The sequence below is a fragment of the Bombus impatiens genome, unplaced genomic scaffold, assembly GCF_000188095.3.
Source record: "Bombus impatiens unplaced genomic scaffold, BIMP_2.2 scf_0814, whole genome shotgun sequence".
Lineage (NCBI taxonomy): Eukaryota > Metazoa > Arthropoda > Insecta > Hymenoptera > Apidae > Bombus > Bombus impatiens.
The window spans coordinates 400,407-412,207 of NT_177233.1; the positions used below are offsets into that span (position 1 = coordinate 400,407).

Sequence of the window (11,801 nt, forward strand, 5' to 3'; positions counted from 1 at the left end):
GACGTCGGGGCTGGAGCGGGTCCCTCGCGCGGATCTGCTCGATCAACCCTTTCGCGGGCTGTTCGTTTCTTCCGCCTTTACGCTCTGCAGCGGCCTGTTTCAACGCCCCAGCCGGACACGAGTCGCAACATTCGCAGCTCCTACACGAGTCGCAGCCCTCGCAGCCCTCGCAGCTCCTACACGAGTCGCAGCACTCGCAGCCCTCGCAGCTCCTACACGGAACAACAGTTAGGTGAAAATGTTTATTCTTTGCTTGAAAAACATCGTGGACGTTGTCTCCTCGGCCTTAAAACTTGCGTCTGTTGGTCTTCGACGGTGTTTTAAAATCGGAATTAACATTCTGACTTCGATTTTCGTCCCTAAGAGCAAGTTACGTAATTGTTCAGAGTTGCAAATATTTGCAATTATAACTTGTCGATATATTCCCTATGGAGAAAACGGAGCAACACGGCACAGCTATTTCTAGGTTTCTCGAGCTTTCTCAGTACCTAGAGCTTTTCAAAGTCGATGGAAAATTTCCTCGTTCTCTGTGATTTTATTTCATTCCTTCTCGTTGGAAATTAAAATATTCGGTATAGCATACATATTATACAAATAGTACAATATAATTAAGATATTTGTTACGAATAACAAAATTACGAAGACGATTCATTTTCTCTCCAATTTTACGCACGACCGAGGTGCAACTTTGATTGCCGCATCTGGCTAATTGATGATCCGGAACTCAATTAGGGACGTAGACAATCCAGTTTCGACTGGCACGTTACGATATATGATATTGTAAACGAGTAATTACTTAACGATTGTTCTACGCCACTTTCTACGCGACATACACACTGTGTTCAATTTTTTCCTACATCTATCGGGGTTAATTCAACACAGTTGTAACCTGCTACCGACAGCCTCTGTTTCTTGCATGTAGTTAGCCTCCATAGCTAAAACAAACGTAATTACACTCTCTATATATATACTTTGTAATCTTGAATTTGTTACAATCTTTGAGAACTCTAACAAACTGCGAAACTAATTATCTTGCTAACCCAAATTTTAGTTGGCATACTCTTCGTCACCGAGCGAGTAGCTTTTCCTGAAGAAAACGAAACAACGACGTGAATAAACATTAAAAAGTATAATTAATTATCTGGCGCGAATTTCCACGAAAAAATTACCAATCGATGACTTACGATGTCTAATCGTCTAATGCAATGTATCTATAGGATCTTTGTAGCTAATTAGGATAATAAGAAGCGAAGATAAAGGAGGTAAAATACAAACAATTATTAGCATACTTTAATTAGGTCAGTAGTTCAAGGAATTATCAGGTTTAGTAACGTTGATACCAACAAATATTGGTAATATTAATTGATAAATCATTATCACGGCTTAGCTGTAGCCGCAGTGCACGAATTGCCAGCAGTATCTTTTTAAATAGCCCTTTACCCAGCTGTGGGCGCCGTTTTTTCAAAGGGATTATTACATTTCGTAATAATTGGCTTTTAATACGCCAGAGGCCTTGGCCACGCGGCAACTACCAGCCACCCATTAGAACACCCAAGTATAAAACGACGTTAGACACGGTTAGCACGTAATGGCTGATCGTGTGTTATCGACACACACTCGCGCACAGAGGCAATGAGGAGGACGAAATGAAAAAAGGGAATTAGCGATGGATAAGGATCTGGGGCATAAAAGAGTAAGGACGCCGAAATATGGACTGAGGTATTTACGGGACAAAAATAAGGTCACAGAAACAGGCAGAGCAAGAGAGGAAGACATAACGGAAGAAGGGAATTAAGTGACAGATAAGAATCTGGATATAAAGAAACGAAAATGACACGATATACAGAGTGAAATATTCTTCGGATAAAAATAGTCTGAGCTTCCCTCGAAGCGCCGAAGAAAAATCGCACGCACCTACACGCACACACACACATACTCCTTCTCTATACATGGAAACCGAAATCGAACGAAGCACACGTTACCGGCGTAAAAACGCCTTAAGAATCGCGACCGCTGAAAAGCGCGTTACACTTGATAATTCCGCTAGAAACACGAGGGGTAGCCGGAACGCTGGAATCGCGAAACGTTGCGGTTTAATGGCACGGGGAAACCGGTGACTTCTCTAACGACCATTATCACCGAGGGTCTGAACTGGACGAGCTAACAAGCGGAGCGGCCACGACGCTGGAGGAGGGTGCCGAGGTCGCGGTCGCGGTCGCCACTTCCGGCTCTTGGAGGCGCGTACGCGCCAGCTCGCAGACGCCGTGGGAACCGACTTCCTTCGCGGTATGCTCTTTTTCTTTTCCTTCTCTGGTTGCCGTGCGTGGTGAAAGTAAAGCGGCCGAAGGCGTGCGCCACTCGCTCGCTCCCGTGCTTTTCTACGTGCACGCAACTCTTCCGCTCGTCCGTTTTCTTTTCTCTTCTTTCGGCCGCTTCCATCGCCGCTCTTGCACCGGAAATCGATACACCGTTAACCTTGCCGCTTCTCCAGCAACGTGCGTCGCGATCCAACGGATCGATCTCTCGTGTCCTCCGATACAAAATTCGATTCCGCGCGCAGCATTTTAATTATCGTTCTGGCGATGTCGCGTTTCCAAGTGTCATCATCTTGTCGCGTTTCCAAGTGTCATTATCTTGTCGCGTTTGTCGTTCAGCGTAGATCAATTTGTTCTTCGCTCGAATAGTTTGGCTGGCGGTTTAGGCTAATTCTTTATTCGCCTATTTGAGTATTTTGTTTGAGTATCGGTGTCGCTGTGTCTGGCGTTTGCTACGCTCTCCGTAGCCGCTGTTTATTTCTGTTTATTTGTATATCGTTAAGGCAGTGGATAAATAATAAAACGTTTTATTTTTCCCTGTTTATCGTAACTATTTACGTCTTCGTTAAGTTCGAGTTTCCCATTGCATTTTCATAAAACTCGCGCGATAACAGAATAATTACGTTACGTTAAACGATTCTTTAATTTCTGCCAAAAGCGTGCCATAATTTATTATAATCAACGGCAGATATTAATTAATACTAGCATTAATTTAATCACGGTGTACCATATCTCTTGTACTATTTTCGTATTTATAAGATACAGGTGCCTTAATCGCGTTCTTTTTACTGTCGTTCCTACGTTTCCACTGAATTTAGACGATACGTTTCGTAATTTCCACGCGGTTCTCGTTCGTCGCAGCTCTCGATAAACGCAACAACGATAAACGTAACGGCCAGAACTATTTCATATCCGTCGATTATAATTCCGTTAGTGGAGGGCCAATGGACACAGAAAAAATACTAAATACAACTGGAGAAGGATCAATAAAATCGAACAAAATAATGGAGAAGAGGAGGGCAATACAAGACGAGGAAGAAGCATAAATGAGGAAGCGTAGCAAGGAGGCAAACGCCGAAAACTTGCCATAGAGTGCATAAAAGGGGGAGGTAAATATATCAGAAAAGAGAGATAGGCAAAGAAAACCATTTAGATAGATACAAGGGAGGAGGCAAAAGAGTGATAAGGCTGACAGAATGTAAAAAGTATAGTAGGTAAACGAAATATAAAACCGGAAGCTCGTCGAAAGCCGAAAGGCACGGACTAAATATTAATAAATAAATAAAATAATAATATTCTCGTATTTATAACATACAATTCTTTTTACTGTCGTTCCTACGTTTCCACTGAATTTGGACGATACGTTTCGTAATTTCCACGCGGTTCTCGTTCGTCGCAGCTCTCGATAAACGCAACAACGATAAACGTAACGGCCAGAACTGTTTTATATATCCATCGATTATAATTCCGTTAATTGCATTAGAAACGTTTCCGTTTCGAGCCTCGTCCAAGTGTTGGAATATCCTCCGCGCGATTGTACGAGCTCGTATTTATTTCTTGCATGTGAATTGTAATTGGTAGCAACAATAATAGCGTCGCCTATTTTACATGCCGTCGGTGTTTCTGCTCGTCGTCGGTTAAAAATCGATACATCGTTATCACTTGAATACTTAATGAACGTGTATTATAATTAACAAGCGCAAAATGATGATCGCCGGCTGTTCGCCAACTGTTTACCGATTTGATCGAATGATCGATCTCGATCGGGAAAATGGCCCCCGAATCCCAGCCACTCGAGTGGCGGTCGAGCATTTTTGCGGCTATTTCCACTCGTGTTATTTGGTAATAGCAGCGGCAAAAATACCGATAATAATAATAATAATAATAATACTATCGATTGTGTTATACCATAGAACTGACAGCGGCGCGAATCAATAAACAGAAAAGAGAATGTACGGCGTGTAATGCAACGTTGAATTAGCGTTTCAGCGGGCAACTTTTCAGGATGGAAAATTATCCGCGTCTCGGATACGCACGCTGTTCGATGGTGATAAAAACGTGGCACAAAGTGGCGGAGAAGGGCTGGCCGGAAGTAAAGTTGTCGACCAGTTTCCCGTGGAATTAAGCGTTTATCGCGTTTCCTTAAATCTCGTTACACGTAGCACGCGGTAATTGTTCCTTAACGAAATGTAAACGAGTCTCTGTCGTGTAATTATATAAGTCGCCGCTTCGACTGCGATGATTTCCATCCGAGGCCGGCCACAAAGCTACGAAACACGGATTTTTTCCACAACAAGAAAGCTTGGAGTTCAACCGACGGCGAAGAGAAACCGGGTCGGTGGTGCTTTCTCCCTGCGGCAAGTCCGAACGAAAAATCGAATATCCAAACGGAACGAAACGGCCGTAAAACGCGTCTAGTTCTTTGACAGCCGTCAAAGTCGGCTCCATGGAATACAAAACGTCACAGAGAAAAGGAAACGAACATCGCGTACTCTGCTGTTCCTTCGCGAGCTTTTCCTTCCGCCGATCTTCGCCGCGATCGGCTTCCATTGGCCAAATTCGCTTCGTTTTGTTTTCTTCGATTCGCTGGTTAACAAGTGTTTCGTACAATCAGCGATACATCGATAAGATAATATGATAATATAATCGATAATACGATACAATTATCACGATATAACGATAGAACAATAAGAATATAAAAGCTTTATGACCAGTACAGCTGCTTTAATCGTCTAATCGCTGGAGAACTTGGAAAACGATGTCATCGCTGGTTCGAGCGGACGAACGAGGATGAGAAACACTGGCACGGGATTCGGTTGTTTAGTGCGAACGTGTCGGTAAAATCGTAGATTTTGGTCGATCGTAATCCGACAGTAACCTTGACCGCTTGCGTGAATCAGGCTTAAGTCAACGATCGACGTCATGGCCGAGATCTACGGATGATTAATGGTCTCGATAAAACGTCCGGACGAATTGAACGCGGCAAATGATTGCCAGGCTGTGGATTCTCAGTGAGATGATAAGTCGATTTGCATTTTGTCAAAAGAGGGAATAATGTTAGATGGGGAAGGAAATTCTGTGGCTTTTTGTACCTTGGTGAACACAATTTTCATCCCTGAGAAATGGCATATTTTGCATGAATAAGCGAGACGAGATATAATTTCTATGGTTCTTCTATGGTCTTAACCTTTGAAAATTGTCGCAACTATCGCCAGGTCTCGGTCACTCGAGGCCCGGTTTCGTTTTGACGATCTTTGATACTACGTTAGTAGAATCTCACTCACCACGACGAAATTTTAATCAGTAGCTGATTAAGTGAACCGTCATTGTACGAATGAAGGAAGAATGACAGGTAACAAGGAAAGTCGGAGAACTTCTCGATTAGTTGTACGAATTGCAGTTATATGGACTGATCGTTCCCTCGGTGAGTTCGAACAAACGCGACTCTGCTATCTGAACAACAAGATTTTTGGCACCGTCAACGTCATTTTCGTCGAACTGAGACGAAAAGAAGATGCAACGAGAAATACGAATTTCATCGACAAGCTTCTTTCGTCGCGCGTGCACAGTGTACTCTTGGCTATATCGCAATCAGAATTTTCCTTCGATCCAATGAGAAAAATTCCTCTTTATCGGCTATCAACGATAGAGAAACCGTTATCTTAACTGTTTCAGGAACATACAACGTATTGAATTAATCGAAAGAACGCATTATACCAATGTAAATTTCGAACAAGTTTCACAACACGTACGTCTACAGTTTATGGTTTCGTTAAAAACGCGCATAGATAAACGACGTTGCGTATACGCGGGATGGAAGGCGTAGAAGTTAGAAACTTAAATATCGACGATGTTAAACGCGCTAAAGAATTGTCAAAAATCGTTGGAGAAGTAACGCTGTATGGAATATAAAATCTAAAACGCGCAGAATCTCTTTCTCTGCGCCTAATAAACGAAGAAAATGTAACCTTTTGTTATGATAATGACGGTAATAGGAATTCCCGAGCAAGCAGAAAGACCGAGAGAAAATCGATAGACGAAAGGAAGGATAGAGAAAAATTATGATTGAAATTATTCGTAGCTTTCGAGTGAAGTTTATTGCACCGACGAAATTGTTTCGTTCATTATACAGGAATTCCGTTGGAATTGCGAGTTAATTAATACTAATTCGGTGCTGATTCGCGAAAATTCTCGCTTAATTGTACAAAGCACTTTGGCTACTTTCGGCGCAATGAGTTTTCCGGTTTCGCAAAAGCCGGACAACCGCGAACCCGCTGCCTGCTAAATGAATTTTTATTTGGAAAAATGTACCTCCTTCGGATCCGCTTGGTCGCTGTTTAAATAACGTTCCTCTCGTCGAAATGTTGTTCGGCCATCGGGTTGCACGCAGCGGCGCACACTACGCCGCTATTTTCCAGTCTGATTTCCGTTTCTGAATATTTCCCCGTGTTTTCCACTCGAGAAAGGCTAATGCGCTTCCTCGAGTAAATATCTTCGAATTTCGGATTTTTCGCCTTCGTTTTTTCGTTTTAGCTTCCAGCTCGACCGTAAACTGGCGCCAGTCCGCCAGTCGAGAAATATAGCAGCTATCAAATTGGGAATCGAAGCTGCGTGAATCTTCGTTGCCCGATGACAAAAGAAAATACGTGCCTTGCGCCAGCTTTTAATTGTTTTGCTCATCCCTGTTAACTAGAAAATATCCAACTATTTTCATCCAGTCCACCTACGTTTTTTTCCTGTCTTCTCGCTCAACAGCGTTTCGACCAACTGTTAGCCTACTTCTTCGAACACGAGGAAACGTAGAAGACGCGTCTTGCGCGATTAACACAGAGTCCCTTTACATTTGTCGACTCGCGTTAGCATATCGACGAAAACGCGAAACAAGCAGCAGCCAATGCGAATGGAATGGTCGATGCTAGCTGCAAACAATTGGTTACACTGTCTGTCGATTATTATTGCGCCTAGCGTTGTCGATTAGAGCAGTTTTCGGTCAAAGTCGATCGAGTCTGGCGTGGGTGGATGGTTGTTGGCAAAAGTTGAGACGGTGATTTCAACCAAATTCAGAAGAATTACCCGCGTAGCCGGCTATTTCGCGAGATACATATGAGACAGTTGCATGAGAACCTCGATGCGACAAGCAAACTCGCTAGAACTGACAAAGAAGAAGCTGCAGATCGGACATTCTCACCACTTTAAGGTGAGACCGGTTGCATTGTGTGTGTTCGTTCGTTCGAGACGAGAGTTCTTTATTTTCAGTCTTTAGATATGCACAAGTACGATGATCGGGTTGACAGCGGATTCTCCTTTGCATTTAAAACTCACTACCAACAACCTATGCTTTGTGTTACGTAGCGTACGTAGTAACCTAATCTCTAACTTTTGCATACCTGGGTGTCTCACGGGTACCCTGCTACTTGAGTATCGCACATGTACAGTTGAAGTCCACATTAAAATCCATTAAATTGAATATTAATTGATATCAAGCGTATTAAAGTGCACTAAATTTGTATCATTTAACCGATTACCAATCTACACTTTGTACTACATAATGTAGTAGTCTAACTTCCGAAGTTACCTCGGATGATTGTTTCATATCTACAGTATTACCTCTACGCACTCATTGATTAGGTCCAAGTATATTAAATATTGTACTGTCGTACTATCGTACTATCACTATTGTACTATCGTAATCGACCAGCAACGACGTGTGTACTTGCTATGACATAGCGACAGTAGCCTAATCTGGAATCAAAAAGTTTTAAAACTATCGTGGATGTTCGGATGTCTCACGAGATACTGTAGCAACTTTTGTACACGCAGTTGTCTCACGCATTATCTGGACGTCTCAGATGATCAGCTGTAATTTCCAGTGCAGCATTTACATACTAATTAATTAGGTTTTAGCGTATTAAATGAAACATTAATTAGTATCAAGCCTATTAAAGTGCACTAAATTTGTAATCATTTAACCGATTACCAATCTACACTTTGTACTACATAATGTAGTAGTCTAACTTCCGAAGTTACCTCGGATGATTGTTTCATATCTACAGTATTACCTCTACGCACTCATTGATTAGGTCCAAGTATATTAAATATTGTACTGTCGTACTATCGTACTATCACTATTGTACTATCGTAATCGACCAGCAACGACGTGTGTACTTGCTACCACATAGCAACAGTAGCCTAATCTGGAATCAAAAAGTTTCAAAACTATCGTGGATGTTCGGATGTCTCACGAGATACTGTAGCAACTTTTGTACACGCAGTTGTCTCACGCATTATCTGGACGTCTCAGATGATCAGCTGTAATTTCCAGTGCAGCATTTACATACTAATTAATTAGGTTTTAGCGTATTAAATGAAACATTAATTATTATCAAGCCTATTAAAGTGCACTAAATTTGTATCATTTAACCGATTACCAATCTACACTTTGTACTACGTAATGTAGTAGTCTAACTTCCGAAATTATCCGGGTACCTCAAATGATTGTTTGACACCTACAATATTACCTCTACGCACTCATTGATTAGGTCCAAGTATATTAAATATTGTACTGTCGTACTATCGTACTATCACTATTGTACTATCGTAATCGACCAGCAACGACGTGTGTACTTGCTACCACATAGCAACAGTAGCCTAATCTGGAATCAAAAAGTTTCAAAACTATCGTGGATGTTCGGATGTCTCACGAGATACTGTAGCAACTTTTGTACACGCAGTTGTCTCACGCATTATCTGGACGTCTCAGATGATCAGCTGTAATTTCCAGTGCAGCATTTACATACTAATTAATTAGGTTTTAGCGTATTAAATGAAACATTAATTAGTATCAAGCCTATTAAAGTGCACTAAATTTGTAATCATTTAACCGATTACCAATCTACACTTTGTACTACGTAATGTAGTAGCCTAACTTCCGAGGTTATCCGGGTATCTCAAATGCTCAGTTGAATTCGTTTTCCTTTTAGCTTCTCTGGTTAGATCTCAGAAGTATGGAACTCAGCATAGAAAAATGTAAGATCTCTTTTATCGAGGGAGTTCAACAGAAATTCCTAAGATTTCCAGCTTTCTCTAACTTGGTATGTTTATTGTCCATTGATAACTGCAATTATCAATTATGCATTGATAACAGCTCTTGATGCTCCTAATAAGCTACCGTTTGCAAATCGAAGAAAGATACGTGACGTTACTGTTATTAATCATCAATTTCCATAAACCTTCCAAGAACACAAGCAGAAATAATATTCTTCGTGTCAACAATGTACGTTCAAGATACGGCTCCTCTCATCCGTTCTTCCCTACGTATTCCCTTAATTATGTCAGTTGTTATGCTGACCGCCTCGACCCTTTTTCCTGGAATAGGGTTGAAGCGTACCTTACGTAGCCTCGCTGTGCAGGTGAAGGTTTCGCATTGCGTCCTTATTTTTCAGGTTACGTTTCTTTGATTTTCATGCGTATAATTGGTCTGTGGCCTGTGGCCTGTCAATAGACGATATGGCGATATATATATATAGATGTCAATCAGCGAGTTTCTTCCGACTGCATTGCATTTCGTCCATCGAATCGAATATTTTGTACTTTGTGTTTTACTTTCTTTCAGCAGTTGCGATGACGAACTTCCCCCGTATTCCTCTCGGAGGCTCGCGGAGTCCCACCCTTCGAGAGGAGGAAATCAAACGACGATGCGATGGAATTTATATATTCGTGGATTTGCTGTAATGCAGGGATTGACAAGAGGATCGTTTCACTACGTGACATGGAACTGTGCAAGGTAATACAGTTTGCTGGCAAGCCAGGAGTAAGATCGTTCTCTTGTTTTGATTAAGAATATTCAGTTTTATGGAAGTTTGTTTGGACAAGTTATAAGAATAAGTGGTGCTGATGATGGAGCGTGTATGCATATTTTATCATCCTTGAGTCACTTTACAATGCACACAGAATAAGAACAGACTTATATCAGAATTTCAAAATCGAATTATATCACTGACTCATCAATTTACATTATAAAACAGATATATGTTATATGTTACGTAACAAATATATGTTAAAGCCTCACGTTAGCACTATAATTATTCCCAACGATGCTCCTGTTTCTAAGTTTCTGCCGGAAACCTGTTCCGTTATCCGCCCTGTCTAAAATTAAGAAAAATCTACTTTTCCTTCGGGAGAGAAAGTAAAATTCTAGAAAATCCACGAAACAAGATTCCCGACGATTTCCAGAAAAGTACTGAAATACGGTGTGCCTGAAACGGTATCGTGCTCTTTCCAGCGAAGTTACTCCGGTGAATCCTTTCGCGGAATCAATTGGAACCAGCACAATGTCTGGCTGATCGAGCCATTTGCACGCGTTCTCTGGTTCACGCTCGATTCGACGACAGTGACGGCGTGACCAGGAAAAGCGTGAATTAAACGAACGTAACAGAGACGACAAAAAGAAAGTGTGCGAAACGGGGGATGGGGCGGGGGTTGGTTCGCAACGCAACCCTCCTCGTCGATCGCCACGTGTAGTATCGCGAGGGACGGGTTGCTGCATGAGGCGCGCGTACGTATTCCACGCGGGCCGTGCTCCTCGTATTAGTGAAATCTGCTCGGTCGCGCGAAATATAGTTGGCTGGCCTAGTACGGTGGATGGTATACGTCGAAAGCGTTCTCTGACGGGCACGAGCACATTTCCCGTGTGCACCGCTACCTACACACTCAGACAGCGGTGCCATTAACGCTACGATCGAGTCGTAAAGCACCACACACAGCCGCAGGCTGCTACTCCCACACCCTCGCGATTCCTCTATACGTGTGTGTACACGAAGGGAACTAAATTTCCACGTTGCACGATGGAGCATTGCCCCTCGCGTCACATACACTCACGCCGTGAAACTGCGTGGATGTGACGAGGATGGCTGATTTCGGAGAGAGACAGGATAGAGAGGGAGGGTGAAGCTGTAGAGGGAAAGGGGTACGCGTATATAGGAATCCGTATGGGTGTGGACTATCATTGGTACCTCTACGTATATACACATACGTGCATTCTATACGACGTATATACCGTATGTACTTATGTACACGTACGTATATGCTATGTGTGTATATAGGTACTTACATATATGTATGTATCTCTAGATATATGTGTATATATGTATATATATATATATATAGTAGCCGCGTTAACACGTACGACAACCCTCCCCTATTTTCCGCCGAAGAGGGGAGCTCTCTGGCAGCACCCCCACCAGACTGAAATCTACTTGTGCCACCCCTTTGGCCCACCCTTCTCTGCTGCTCGCTGTCTCGTTCATCCTGCCACTCCGTCTCTGTTCGCCGGTAACTATATAGATCGGTCGTTCTCGTCTAGCTCGGGGAATATCGGCGAACCTCGTCCTCGTTGCTCCTCGCGTTATCCAACCCTCCTGGCCAGCAGTTTCAATTTGTTATTTTTACATCATTTTACCCCCTTCCTCTTGCCGTAGACCACCATCC

At 42.5% G+C, this 11,801-nt stretch overlaps 1 protein-coding gene across 4 annotated transcripts in view; it reads left to right on the plus strand.

Annotated features, from left to right (window-relative positions):
* LOC112213588 overlaps positions 1–10,472 on the plus strand; it is a 298,689-nt gene extending 288,217 nt beyond the window's left edge. For 3 of the 4 annotated variants that reach the window (XM_033323131.1, XM_033323129.1, XM_033323130.1), the window contains one exon: positions 9,928–10,459. In XM_033323131.1, coding sequence (XP_033179022.1) covers positions 9,928–10,046 — 119 coding nt within the window. In that variant the 3' untranslated portion in view covers positions 10,047–10,459. Of the gene's footprint in view, positions 1–9,927 lie in introns of all 4 variants that reach the window. The other variant, XM_033323132.1, reaches the window with a different exon arrangement.
* Positions 10,473–11,801: the final 1,329 nt, after the last annotated feature.